The sequence below is a fragment of the Pieris rapae genome, chromosome 3 (genome assembly GCF_905147795.1).
Source record: "Pieris rapae chromosome 3, ilPieRapa1.1, whole genome shotgun sequence".
NCBI lineage: Eukaryota > Metazoa > Arthropoda > Insecta > Lepidoptera > Pieridae > Pieris > Pieris rapae.
Window position 1 is genome coordinate 11,113,073 of NC_059511.1, and position 15,171 is coordinate 11,128,243.

Genomic DNA, 15,171 nt, shown 5'->3' on the forward strand with positions numbered 1-15,171 from the left:
TTCATATTTATTTGATCCCTATAACTTGCTAAAAAATATATTTTCTAAGTAATAAAATCTACTAAATTATAATTTAAGTAATTTTTCTTTTGATAAAGAATTCGTGAAAAAAACTCTGCTCCAGTTGCTTCCTGGTCTTACAAACTTGAATTTTGCCTATGGGGTTCAGGCGTTAACGTCCTCCGTGAACTTGACATGAGTGAAGGATGATGCAATCCACACGTTCTATGTCAAATATTCGCTTAACCGCTTGCACACGCTGTTGGTAATATTTTCAACTCTGTCTGTCGCGAAAAGTATCATCAGTCGTGCCGAATATTCACCACGTTGTAGACTGCTATAAATAAAGTCGAGTTTCCCGCGTTCAACCTCAATTTCAACCACGAACATTATCACTATGGGAAACTCGTATTATAATTTAGCACGCTTACATCGACCGGCTAGTATTGTGTTCGCGTTTCGCGGTAGTAAATCTTTGACTATTATACTGATTGGTTGTGAATGGTTGTATTAGAATCGGCAACGTGTTATAATTGTCAGATAACTAAATACAAAGGTATTTCTATTTTATTACTAATAAACATTAACGCTGAAAAATTATATATGAAAAAGAAATGTATAGAAAGAAGTTGTCTAGAAATTTTACGAAAAATAGAACCTTAAATAATTTGTATACGTAAGCTCATGTTAATGTGAATGTGAAATATTAATAAGAAAATGATACCTTTAAACATAGTTTTGGTTTTTATTATTACTTCGTCGGTAGGTAATTTATTTAATAGATTGATTGATATGACCATGACTTGAATGTATTTTTAAACATAATGAATTACACATCAAAATTTTAACCAGCTGTTTAAAGAGTTCGCGTTAGTTTCTATTTTTTTCGTCTATTACATGTGTAAAGCCATAAATTGTAATACTTGTTTTTCTTGAATTTCAGGAAAATGTGTGGAATCTGGGCAACATTTGGTATAGACGGTGGTCTTTCACCAGTATGCATCAAATGTTTCGCGGCTATTTTACACCGCGGTCCCGACGCTTGGAGAATTGAACAGGATTCCAGGGAGCAATTGGCTATCCTTGGTTTTCAAAGACTGGCAATTGTCGATGGCCTTCATGGAATGCAGCCGATGCGCCTCCATCTCTACCCCCGCATCACTCTTATTTGTAACGGAGAAATATACAACTGCAACAGGCTCCGAGACGAATTCAAATTCACCTACGAAACCAACTGCGATGTAGAAGCTATTATCCACTGTTACAAAAACTTTGGAATCGCTGAAACAGTCCGAAAATTAGATGGAGTGTTCGCGTTTTGTCTAGTCGATGGTGACGCCAGAAAAGTCTTCATTGCGAGGGATCCCTACGGAGTTCGCCCTCTGTTTAAACTTAGTGACGAAAAGAACGGCGTATTAGGAGTATGTTCAGAGGGCAAAGGCTTAATGGGCTTAAAAGAAAAAGCTTCCGAAGTTGCAACACTTGGACAATTCCCACCGGGACATTTTGAAGAGTACGATATAGCAGACAACAACAAAGTAACATTAAACAAAACTGAACAATATTTTAAACCTGGATCACCGCCTAGATTTACACCGTTTGTTCCTATAGCTGATCTTGAAGAACTTGATATGTACGGAAAAACAGCTGCACTATTAGAAGCGGCCTGCAAAAAGCGTTTAATGTCTGACAGGCGAATAGGTTGTATGTTAAGTGGAGGTTTGGACTCGTCACTCATAACTGCTTTAGTTGTCAAGCTTGCTAAAGAACAGAATCTTCCATACAAGATACAGACATTTGCAATAGGTATGGGAGACTCTCCTGATCTTATCGCAGCACGAACAGTTGCTGATTATCTAGGAACAGAACATCATGAAATAATTTTTGATGAAAATGATGTCAGGCAGGCATTAGATAACGTAATTTATCATCTGGAATCCTATGACATCACTACTGTTCGAGCCAGCTTGCCTATGTATCTTCTATCAAAATATATTAAAGAAAACACTGACACAACTGTCATATTTAGCGGCGAAGGCGCCGATGAATTAGCCCAAGGCTACATTTACTTCAGGGACGCTCCATCAGCTAAAGATGGCCATGAAGAGAGTATAAGATTACTTTCAGACATTTATTTATATGATGGCTTACGAGCAGATCGAACAACTAGTGCTTGGAGCCTGGAACTTCGTGTGCCATTTTTAGATATACAGTTTACTAGTCATTACCTAAGTCTAGATCAAAACTTAAGGCAGCCGCAAGATGGCGTTGAAAAGTATCTTCTAAGAAATAGCTTCTCTAAAAGTGGTTTATTGCCGGATTCAATTTTATGGAGACATAAAGAGGCTTTCAGTGATGGCGTGGCGTCGGTAAAGAAGTCTTTATTCACAACAATATCAGAGATTGTAACGGAACGGCTGCCATCAGAGGAACATAAATACAAAGGTGTACAGCCCACAACGCAAGAATCAAAATATTATCGGTACATTTTCGAAAAGTCCTTCCCTGGACAAGATAACTTTACACCGTATTACTGGATGCCTAAGTGGGTTTCAGTTTCCGATCCATCGGCGAGATTTATAAAACATTATGCTGCCAAGTAATTATTTTCTAATATGTATAAAAATGTATTAATTATATATATTAGTAAAACAAATACTAACTACCAGCTACCTACTTTCATTTACAAGCATTACCGAAAGGTTAGGTATAAATTCTTATACAAATAGTTGATTGTCTCTTTATCTCAGTTCAAAAGATTGTGTGCTAAAGTGTAACCTTACCAGGGTTATGGAATGTATCTACATCATGCTATACTAGTGGTTACAAGACTAGAACGTATTGAACTTGAATTCAAAAACAAAAAAATATCAAACCGGTGTATTTTAATTAAAACTTCAATATTGGGAGTACTTAAGAGGGGGCCTTATAGAATCAATGAAGTTTTCCAAACACAGACAGTTGCCAATATTTTGATGTCTGATGTGGTTAGGTTCCTCAATGTGTTTATGGTTTTCTTCAAATAAACTAGGTTCATTAAGAAAGTCAGTAAGAAGAGACTCCGAATATGTGACAGATTTCTTTGTCACAGATGTGGTTCTGTCAAGGCCTGATATAGTTTTTTGTACACTTTTATCCGATGAAAACTTAGCTATATTAGCATTTGTCTCTTCATCTTTAAAAGTTCTGTCTATTCGTTTGAGTAAATTGTAGGCGACGAAGCATCCAGGACAAGGTATTTGAGCAGATTTTGTGGTTTCTTCAACCGGTGGACACGGTTCATTAGATTTCTTTGTAATACACAGATTTTTGTGGAATGAAGTTACATTGTATTTTTCACAAATCTTACACTTGCAGGAAATGCTGGCTAATTGATTCTTAAGCCGTTCTAGGATATGGTCGTCGCCATGACAAATTGAAAGTGAACTCCACATCTTGGTTTTATGAAAATACACCGACTGTATTATCTACATTTTGAATTAATACAGTTTGAATTTAATATGCGAATCTTTAAAGGAATAATTTTATAATGCACATAAGATGATATTTATCTATTTATAGATTAAGCCACAGACTACAGAATGCAGAAGCGCCTGTAATAATTCAAATCTGCATAAATAAGAAATTCAATCCCTTTGAAATGTTAAAAAATCTCTCATGAAAAGTACACATTTTTCTCATCTAATAGTGTCTCCTTTTATTATTTTCAAAATTTTTTGACCTATATTTTTTAATTTATAACAATGATCGCTCAGTAGGATATAATGATGCTATGATGATATCTCTTGGCGATGCTTGGTGCGGTTTATGTGTACAAAAAGGTAACAAATTCTGGTTTAGGTAATTATTACGATGTTCAAACCTAGAATACTAAAAGAAATTTTTATTAATATTCTACATATAATGTTTACTATTGAGATAATATTCTGTTTGTCTTTCTTTGTCTAATGTATTTCTAAGTCATATTAAAATATCAAATTTGACATAATTTTCTAAAATATAAATACAAATTATTTCAAAATTCTTTAGTATAATGTGCTCTATTCGTATAATTAAAAGAATGATGAAATGTTCCAATTTATCGTAAATATAACAACTGTTTAAACATAAAATGAAGAGAAACAAAGAAAATAAAACACCCGGCTCGAGTAAGGTAAGGTAAATACCTTTTAACATAGTCTAAAATCGTAAGATTTTTTATGTAACAATTTACTATAAGCCTAATAAAAATCACCAAGGGAGAGATCTATTTAGAAATCATTACAATTTGGGCAATTCCATTTATATATTATGAGTAAAAAGGATGCACTAGCGCCACGAAAGCTGGGATTTGCCAAACTCCAGTAGAGATTTCGGGCATGCTTATATCTAAATCTAGAAGCCTTTGATATTTAGATGTATTAATTAGACTCCTTTGCAAGTTACGCATCCAGACTCATCTTTCGTGATGCAAGTTATGAGTTGTATAGAAAGTTCTTAAATCTCGCACACACTCCTCTGGGTAGGTAATGAGTATATACTGTATATTATACTTATATAAAGATTAATTTGCATCTCATTAGACGACAGGAAATACTGGAATCACAGTAGTCACTGACCTAAAAAATATAGACGAGTGAGTTCGCGTTCTTTGTTGATAAGTAACTAATTTTAACCCAAATGTCCTTAAAAATCTAGTCTCATTGTTTGATTGTGTCATTAGGGTAAAAAAGCAAAATCCAAAAAGCAACCAGAACCCGCTCCGAGACCAAGCATTCTCGACGTGATGAGGAAGACGAGTGACTGCGACTGCGAGGTCGTTGCGAGGGCTGTGCGGTCGCACGTTCATACGAACCTTAGCTTGGCAGATAAGAGAGTCGAATTAGGCAAAGACAAACCTGAAACTGAAGACAAAAATGATTCTGTAACTTAAGAATTATGATGGCATGCCAACTACTAACTCCATCGATATCATATCTTAACAATAATTAGTTACTGTTCACTTATGAAAATTATGTAGTACCTTTAACTTTTATGTTATCAATAAATAAATAGCCAGTTAATACGGCAACAGCAAAACTCAAAAGCATCGAATTCAATCTATAATCTAAGTTTTACAATTTAAAAATTCCGTTTTGATTGTGTAAGGACGATTTTTATTGCGAATAATGTTTTAGGCGTCAACAAACTTGTATGATTTTTCATTTTAAACTGAAAGGCTTATTAATCAAATTAACTTATATTTACTTTCAAAGCGACAAGCACGTAGAAATCAAGGCCTCGGCAACAATACGTAAACGATAGACACTGGATCAGCGCAGTGTGTTCGTATAAGTAAAAGGTATAATAAATAATCGTATTTAAATGGAATCTAAGACTGTCAAAAACTGACTTCTTTTTAACCTGGACAGAACCATCAATTTATTCTCTTAGACAACAAGTAAGAAACAGTATATTTTCTGTTTTAACTCCAGTAACAGAGTCCTCCTAAAATAAAATACGTTTATTTTGGAACATAAGATCATCATCAAAATTACATAATATTTTCATAAATATATTGCGAGAGAAAGGTAAGTATACTAATTTCCTTGAATTTATCTCTCAGAGAGACAATGTAGGGACATTTTAAATTATAGATTGCACGAATAGCTCTCTTCTGCAGAATGAAAATAGATCAACATCAGAAGCATGACCCCATAATAATAAGCCATAAGTCATTAAGCTGTGAAAGTAACTAAAATAAACAAGTTTAGCTGTATCGACATCAGTCAGTGAGCGAATTTTTTTAACCGAGTAAGCTGCAGAACTAAATCTCTTCGCCAATCGATTAAACAATTTGGCAGGACACGAAGGAACTTTGCAAAGTATTATTATTGCAATTAGCCTGATTTCATTTGATTAATTAAGGGATTTTTTATTATAGTTATATATTTGTTGTTTTGGTTATAAGCTTTATTGGAATCTTCAAAAGAACAGAGGGGTAATATTACTTTAATTCGATATAGGAGCATGGCAGTTAAAAGTATTTTGTTTAACATGAATTGTTTCTATAAGAACTTAGACCTGTAGTTTTTCTTTATTATAAAAAAATACTCACAAACACTGACTGTAGGAGTCTAACAATACCATTTTGGCTTTTTAAAAATTAACTTACGTTAACCGCACTGTGATACATCTTAATATATATAAATCTCCTGTCACGATGTTTGTCCGCGATGGACTCCTAAACTACTTAACCGATTTTAAAAATAGGCACACCGTTAGCAGTCTGGTCCAACTTAAGAAATAGGATAGCTTAGATCTTTTATTATAGTCGCAATTTGATTTTATTGCAAATTATTTATTTATTATTTGATACAATTCTAACAGATGGCGCTGTGTTAAAAGTACCAACGTTTCACATAAGCTATCTACCTTTCACATCAGTTCTCCTACAGTTTCCCTTGAATAGCTTACTGCTATGTAATATAATAAAAAACTTAGCCACAGCAACGCTTGGCCGAGTCTGCTAGTTTATTATGAAAAAGGACATTCAAACACTTGATATAACAATATTTTATTGTGAATTCTCCCCATTAACACTGACATATTTCTCGAATCGATCCCTCAAATACGTCCAATACTTCACCCTAATCTTATCATATTTCGTCGCAAGCGCATCGCACAATTCCTTCGCCCTCTCGACATTATGGAGGCCATTTGTCTCATTTTTCTTAATGGCCTCCTCGCACATGTCGATAATAAACGCCAACAAATATGGCGACCGACACCTGTTCTTGTACAATTCCTCGCAAAACGACGTAACCACGCCGTTTCCATTGATTCCGCGTTTGTCGTGAAGCAATATTCCGCGCAGGTAATTCCAAGCGCTCTCGTTGTTTTTGACGAATTTAATTTTTTCTAACGTATAGCAAATCTCCTTTTGCACGTTCAAATCGGACCAGCCCGTGTGATTGTTGTGGATGAAGTAGCGCTGATTCCACGCGGAATTGTTCCGCACATCTTCGGATAGGAGGCTGTCGACGAATTCGATCTCGTTGTCGTAAAGGCTGAAATTTTTTTAAATATGTAATTCTTATGTTTTATATCTCTAACTTTGTAATATGTTAATAAATTTAAGTTGGATTGGCTAAAAATTCTCGATTCATCTAGAATTAATCAATTAACCAAGCCTACAGGATATAAAAGGCAGCAAAAGCAGCTTATATACATAGACATAATACATACTTAAAACACACACACAGAAACATAAAAAATAACAATAATCAAAGAAAATAAAAATAATAATTAATAAATAATGAGAGATAATATTTTTTTTTAAAGAAAAATGTATGTTTTAAGAATATCATGACACCCATGCCTTTGTCAAATAGCTTTAACAAAGGCATAAACTTATTTTGTCCATGTCAATGAATAATTTAAATAATTTTTCGCTATTATAGTGCAAACAATTAATTTAACTGGGGTAATAAACTATATTCTAATATGTTTTTATTATATGAACTTTAATTAGTTGAAATATTATTAAATTACATAATTTGAAGTTTAATAATAAGGCTCACCTGATGTTAAGAGATACCCGCCACCCATGGACACTCTCAATGCCAGAGGGCTCGCGAGTGCGTTGCCGGACTTTTAAGAATTTACTTTTTTCTCGAAGATATTGTACCACAAATTGTGCCATACTTTAAACCATTTGAAGGAAATATTTTTTTTAAATCAGTTCAGTACCTAGTGCCAGAGATAACATGCTTAACATTTATCTCTTATATTAGTATGTCTAAACAATATTCTTATCTAAATTAACAAACAATACGTGAGTCGATCTGTTAACAAGATACGCTTTATTGGCTACAATAAAGTCACTAGCGTAAACAAAATACAGCACAGCCGTTAAACTACTGGTTAAGTTTGTGAAATCAAATTCCGGCTTTACACTAATAGTTTTTATGAGCTAAGAAAACATTTGTCAAAAATATTTGTCAACTCTTATAAGAAGATTGAGACTAAGAGATTGATGAGACTTAACTTGTAGACAGTAACAGAGGTTAAAATACCTGAAAGTCTTAATGGCCCATTGTCGGTGTTGCCAGGCATGATAATTCTTTGGATCATGTAGCAGTGCATCACCAGTCAGATCTAATTCTTGGGACGGATCTTGCAGCCATTCAACCAACACCCGTCGATGATGCCACACCTGAAAAATTGTGATAAGAAACTTTAAATCTGGGATTTCTATTTTTTTTTATAGAACAGGGGGCAAACGGGCAGGAGGCTCACCTGATGTTAAGTGATACCGCCGCCCATGGACACTCTCAATGCCAGAGGGCTCGCGAGTGCGTTGCCGGCCTTTTAATAATTGGTACTTGAAGGACCCTAAGTCACATTAGTTTGGAAATACTTCAGTCGGCAATAATAATATCCAGGAAAACAGAGATATGATGTTGCCACTCCAGAGATTCTGAGAGTACATTATTTTTATAAAAAACTAGCAACGATTAAACATTCCCCAAAATCATGAGAAAAACTTACTTGATAGTTTTTAGGTGATATTTTGATAACAGATTCAACATAGTCCAATTCAGATCTGAGATCCGTGCCCAATTCCTTTAATAGCTCTCGTCTGAAATATATAATAGAATTTTAAGCAATTTCAAACAGACAGGCTAATAATATTAATAATAAATTAAAATCAAATTGTTAACCTTGAGATATACAAATCATTCATATGTTTGGACTAACACCATTTTATTATGGGTATGTTACTTCAAACCAACACTAACTTATAATTTCTTAATTGTTTAAAGACTAAAATATAACATTTATCAGAGAGGTTTTCATCAATTTAGTACATAATAATTTCAGTTTTCAGACAATTTTAAGCCACTTAACCTTCAGTGTAATATTAAATGACTCTCATTAAAACTATTATTGATTACATACTAAAATTATTCTATATTTTCTTTTATTTTTTTATTCTATTTTAATTCAAATTTTAATTACTTTTATCACTATAAACATTTTTATTGATTTTTACATGATTATACCTGTACTGCCAAACTGTATAATTAGCAGAATTCAGTTCCACTGCATCTTTAGTTAACTCTAAGGCACGCTGTGATTTCTCGTCTTTTTGTAGTATGGCACGGAAGTAGTCATAGACATCTTCAACTGAAATACATAATAATTTAATTTATATTGTTTTATTTTGTTGTCAATGTTTGGTGAACTTTGTGATAGTGTTTACAATTATTAAAGATCAACGAATGTAATTATAATGTGACAATATTGTTATTATCTGTATCCTAAAATAGCTAGCAAAGCTAAAGATTATATTATTTTTTATTTACCCCTGATGAGATGGATGATATAAGCAAAGATAACCAACTATGTGGTTATCTTTGCTTATATATATATCATTTTTTTTAGCTTTTACTATAATAACCAAAAACCTTATAGCATGAACTACTTACATTTTTCTGAATGTGCAATCACAACAACTGGCGTTAGTCCATCATCTTCTGGCACTGGTTTAATGTCACTCCAATCTGGTCTATCCTTGTAGAAAATCCAACCAGCGTCACTGTCTCCGCAATCAGACATTATCACGAACTTAACTAATTCAGATGGCGTACAGTTCTTAAATGTATATAATTATTTATGACATACAAAAGTATTACTACAAAACTATTTATTCAATGTTATCTTTATGGTAAGCTTTGTATAAGTAAATATTAAATTAAGTGTACTTTCGCAGTGAAACTAGAGATTTAAAAAAATAATAATACAGAAAGTATTTTTATTTTATTTTAAGGTGTACTATTCTAAAAAATAAAGGGGAGTCGGGACTAGGTATTGAGATTTGAGATGAGTCCTAATGACAAGAATGTTCAATGTTATTGATTATTGACATTTGACGTTTAATAATTGATTTGACATTTTTTTTATGATTACTAACTCTACTTAGAACTATACTATAACTTTTTACTTTCTTAAATATTTTTCTCTTGTAAATTTGAAATTCTGCTGTATGTAAATTCTGTTGGACAGGGACAGTAAATATTAAGTAAAATACTAATTTAATGACCTAGTGGGGTTTGAATTTTTATAAAATCTAACTTTGTCATTAATTGACATCATAATATATTTTACAAATATTAAAAAGATATTGTTACTAGTATGGTATAGTCAAGAGTCGCTATTATAAAATAAGTTGTATGGACTGTAGTGAGTGAATATAAATATAATATGAGTAAATGTATATAACTTAATATACTGCCATCTGTACAACTTCTTTTACAACTTAAGTACAATGTAATACGTAAATGTTATAAATATTTCATGATAGCTCAAAAGATGTCGTTATGTACCTAATTATTATATGACATAATAATATTATGTACATAATATTGAGTAAAAATAATGAGCGGTAAAATAAATTTTTGTAAATGCTCATGTGTGTATAATTAATTAATGACAACGAAAATTTAAGTTTTAGTATTAAACGAACATATGGCATACCTTCAATATACAATGATGCAATTTCGTCTTTGTCCATTGTTTAGCTAGTGTATGCCCATAACTTTCAGTTTAGGGAGCGTGTTAAAGGAATGGACAGAGGGACGCTCCCCTAGTACTCCCATTAGTATTGCATGAATTTGTTTTGTTTGTTCTTGAGTATGTACGTATAGAGTGACGTAATGTTTTTATAAAAAAATTAAGTGCTTTAAAATGCTATAGGTTTAGCTTAAATTGTTGATCATTACATAACGATTGTATTTCTATTAGCTAATCAAGAAAGGTAAAATCATAATGACTGGCAAGTACAAAAAAGGATTGTCCTGTCCTCAAACCATCAGTAATCACTACATATTATAAAACAAAGTCGCTTTCTCTGTCCCTATGTCCCTTTGTATGCTTAAATCTCTGAAACTACGCAACAGATTTTGATGCGGTTTTTTTATTAGAGTGATTCGTGTATTTTCATTTATCTTTATTTTTCGATTACTTTTGAGTATCTTTGTTTACCTTTCTTTATTTTCGTGTATTTTCATTTATATTTACTTTCGTGTATTTTCGTTTATATTTATTTTCGTGTATTTTCGTTTATCTTCGTTTATTTTCGTGTATTTAACTCGTAGGGTTCAGCCTGCGTTTGCAATGTTAGCGGAAAACATGTAATTATTTACGATATCACAGTAGAAACCTCAAAAATAACAGTACTTCTCCACTATTTAATGGATGTTATTAAACCTTCCTCTTGAATCACTCTATCTATTAAAAAAAGCAACATCAAAATATGTTGCGTAGTTTCAGAGATTTAAGCATACAAAGGGACATAGGGACAGAGAAAGCGACTTTGTTTTATAATATCTACATATTGATATGTATAGCAAAAGTTCAGCCTAGTTCGAAAGACGTTGAAAGAATTTCTATTTAATTTTTTAATTATGTAAAGTTAACTTTGCGAATAAAACAGAGGCACTATTTCTACCGGACACTTATGTGCTAACTTTGTTTAAACTTAATATTGTTAAGTCGTTCATTACGAGAACAACATGTAGTAGAAACTAAACGTAATGGGATCACCACATTTGACAGCAATTTCGAGATAATCAAAGAAAAACTTCACAAAAACTAGATAATTATAAATGCAGTTAGTAACATATTATATTTATGGTGTATAACAAAATAAGCATGAAAACAGTAATTATGAAACGTGATTAAATAAAAATGATCTGAAAATGATCAAAGACAGTAAGTTTGCTTTCAAGTCAGAAAGAAATTCATTTTTTATGAATTGTTTTCCGACTTTATAATATCATGTACCTGTTTTTCATTTATCATTCTCGCTCGTAAGTACCTGTTTAATAAAGTATATTACATTTAATGCTATAACAATACGCGCTGAGCCTATCTCTGATTAATTTCAAAGAAAAACGTGTAAACATGGTCACCCTACTGTCGGCCATTCCATTCATTTCCCCCGTTCTCCCTATCCACCCTCGCATCGGCTTCGGGTTTACACGCAATCGGCACAGTGTTGCCACTTTAAGGCCTTCCTCACAAGATTAAGTAAATTTTCAGGTTAGGTAGGTATAATTTGCAAATATTTCGGAACATTACGTTTTTTCAAGGATTGTTTCAACTTCCAATTTAAACAAGAAGCGATAACAAAAGTCACTTTCAGTTGATCTAATTGCTAATAACAAATCACATTTGAAACCAACGGATTTCAATTCAACTTGCTCATTGGTGTATCCTAATTTTTTACTTATTTATTACTGGATAATCTTAGTGAAATGTTCAAATTTTGTATGATTTTTTTATTTATACAGATGCCTACGAATTTATAGAATCGAGAAAAGCATTTTCTGTAACCCAGGAAAATTTTGATAACATAATATATTATAAGGTCTTAATTTTTGGAAAGCTGGCAACATTGAACCGGCAATTTTGAATTTCAGTTCGTTGTCGTCCGTTTGACGAGATGTGTGTGTCGCGAACGGGGTTGTAATCCTTCGATCTTTTGAAACTAGTGCAATTTCGTAATTTGTGTTCACATTTCCCATGTTTTTTTAATTAGTTTTGAATTCGTGATTATAGAAGTTTTTTATATTTAGTTTAGTGAATTTCTTGTCGAGTTGGCACGTTTGGAAAAACTTACGTAAGTAACTGCAATGCGATACTATGTTATTTAGATAATTTGGGTTCATTAAAATGATAATGAGGATCTCCTATAACTTATTTAGATTTAGGAATAACTTTCATATTTCTTCAGGAGACTTTTTGTTGTTACTTTTACAAATTTAAGTGATAAAATAATTGTTGCCTTAAAGATAGCAAACTTGGGTTGACAGTAGACTGGACTACTGCACCTACTGAACGTAGTAAGATAGACTTCTCACTCTAACTTCATTAGATCGTGTAATTTTTTCCAAGATATTTAAAAGAGATATTTGTATCTGTATTTTTATTAATATTACATAATATTATTTTTTACATTTAATGTGTTTGGCTAAAGTTGCTGTTTTTTTTAATTAAGAAACATTGACGCCTACATACAATGGTTTACAAACGCTCTGAAATTTCTATACCTGGGCCTATTTACAATTAATTACAAAGGTCCTTCGTTCATTACAGGTACTGTAAGTACATTGTATTCTAAACGAGTTGGATAGCTTTACGCTGATTAAATTCGCACAAAGCTTGTGAACTAGACTGTAACGGTTCGTTTTCATGTCGACAAGCTTTGTATTGTGGGCCTTCGATTTCTGGCCCGGTAGAATGCGAAAGTGTCCCTAAGGCCTATGCGGCAGAATGGACACCCAAAGTAATTTTATGGGTATAGCCTATGCGTAGGTTGGCCAGTAGTTTCAGACTAGTAGTAAATTTTAAAGATATAGATTATATAATAGGTATATATATATGTAATATGAATGCAGGTTTTTTTTTAATACAGGTCAACATATTTGCCTACAGACAGATAATTATTAGCCTTTCCGCGGACCCCGGAATCGAAAAAATCAGGTTATCATCACAATTGCCATTAATTTTTGTGATAATTAATTGGTACTTTCGTCAGATTTTTTAGTTTGATAAAACAAATGAGGATTCCGTACGTTTCACAGCTTATTTAAAGTGGTTTTGATAAAACCGCACTTTCCATTTTTTGACAAAGCTGTTCTAGCATATCTTTCATGATCACAATATGAAGGCATTCGCTCACTACCTATCGACGCGAATCAGTGAATCTCTAAGGATTGAACCAAAGGCCCATGCTATAAACGTTTGCGTTAACCACTGAGTCACGGGCGTACATACAATTCCAGTTTTACGCCAAGTAGTGAAGATAAAACTTAAATAATTCATCTGGTTAAGAAGCGTACTGTGAATAATAAGCGAGTTTTCTTTTAAATCATTGTTTCCCTTCCGTATTTTCCTTCTCGGGAAGCGTTCATTTCTCTATTTTAATAATGTAAGTAAATAAATTATAAAGAAAAGTTGCTTGTTTATTTAACCATACGATAATATAGTGGTACAATACTATGTAATTAGGAGGGAACACGACTATGTGATATAAAAATACAGATCAATTGTATTCAAGTATTATGAGACAAGACAAGAACTATTAGCATAAATTTAGTATTAAGTTCCATACTAAGAGAGAGAGAGAGAGTATAATAAAATATAAATGACTCTAAGTAATTAAGTTGTGTGTGAATGCGGCTTCTTTGCGTCAAAGTCTTGTGTCCGCTTTTCTTTAACATGTCAAGCATTTCAAGGAAAGATCTCTTGCGAACTTGATGTGGTTTTATTTTTATTCACACTCTAAACAAAACTCATTTCCCAGATGTATACGAAAGACGAGAAACTTTATTCAATTCTATTTTCTCTGGCGAAGGAAATAAATTTATCCATTGTTTTCAATATATTTTAAAGCATAAATCTAAAATAGACGAACAAAGTTTAATTTATTTTTTTAATTGGATATTTATAGTTGTTAATAAGTAACTTTTTATCGATTTCAAAGGCCGGCAACGCATTTGCGAGCCTTCTGACAATGTGAGTGTCCATCAGCGGAGGTGTTACTTACCGTCAGGTGAGCTTCCTGCTGGTTTGCCTCCTATTAAAAACATCTACCCAAATTTAGTAAAGTAGTATAGTTTCATATTAGTCTCAATCAGAATTCAGCTATTTAAATACTTATAATAATTATTAATCCAGTAATCTGTGTTTAGAATTGTTATTTCATAAAGGTTTTTTCTTATATAATCATTCAAAACAGTTACAGAGGCGAGGAGTTTGAATTCAATTAGCCTTTGACGATTGAAAGCTTCTACAAAGTTTTTGATTTAACAATAAAATGTTATTTGATCAATTAGTACGCAGACATTTGATTGTGACCGAAGGGCGAAGCAGACACCAATTAAACGTGGATGCAGTAGACCAGAAAACGATGGCATGTTGTATTTTTCATACAATTTTCAAATCATATTTCAATACAATTCATTTCTGTGAATTGATTCATCACGTGTTTTTTATGGTATAATATAAAGTTGTTTTTTGCTGTAATTTGTCTTTTAAACTACTTAAATTTTAGTTATTAACTATTAGCTAGACAGCTATCTCTCTATAGGTGTTATCTATCTCTATATATCTCTATATATACATGTCCATAGTTACCAGTTT

At 32.5% G+C, this 15,171-nt stretch overlaps 2 protein-coding genes across 2 annotated transcripts; one reads left to right on the forward strand and one right to left on the reverse strand.

Moving 5' to 3' along the window:
• Nucleotides 1-297: 297 nt before the first annotated feature.
• Nucleotides 298-2,666, forward strand: LOC110998298 (asparagine synthetase [glutamine-hydrolyzing]). The gene is made up of 2 exons (XM_022266854.2): nucleotides 298-556; nucleotides 944-2,666. Exon 2 carries the CDS (start codon nucleotides 948-950, stop codon nucleotides 2,601-2,603), a length of 1,656 nt encoding a protein of 551 aa, XP_022122546.2. The 5' UTR covers nucleotides 298-556; nucleotides 944-947; the 3' UTR covers nucleotides 2,604-2,666.
• Nucleotides 2,667-6,518: 3,852 nt separating this feature from the next.
• LOC110998297 (protein farnesyltransferase/geranylgeranyltransferase type-1 subunit alpha) lies at nucleotides 6,519-9,857 on the reverse strand. The gene is made up of 5 exons (XM_022266853.2): nucleotides 9,453-9,857; nucleotides 9,027-9,150; nucleotides 8,512-8,602; nucleotides 8,037-8,176; nucleotides 6,519-7,028 (listed from the first exon to the last, which is right to left on the reverse strand). Exons 1-5 carry the CDS (start codon nucleotides 9,580-9,582, stop codon nucleotides 6,536-6,538), a joined length of 978 nt encoding a protein of 325 aa, XP_022122545.1. The 5' UTR covers nucleotides 9,583-9,857; the 3' UTR covers nucleotides 6,519-6,535.
• Between the last annotated feature and the right edge of the window lie 5,314 nt (nucleotides 9,858-15,171).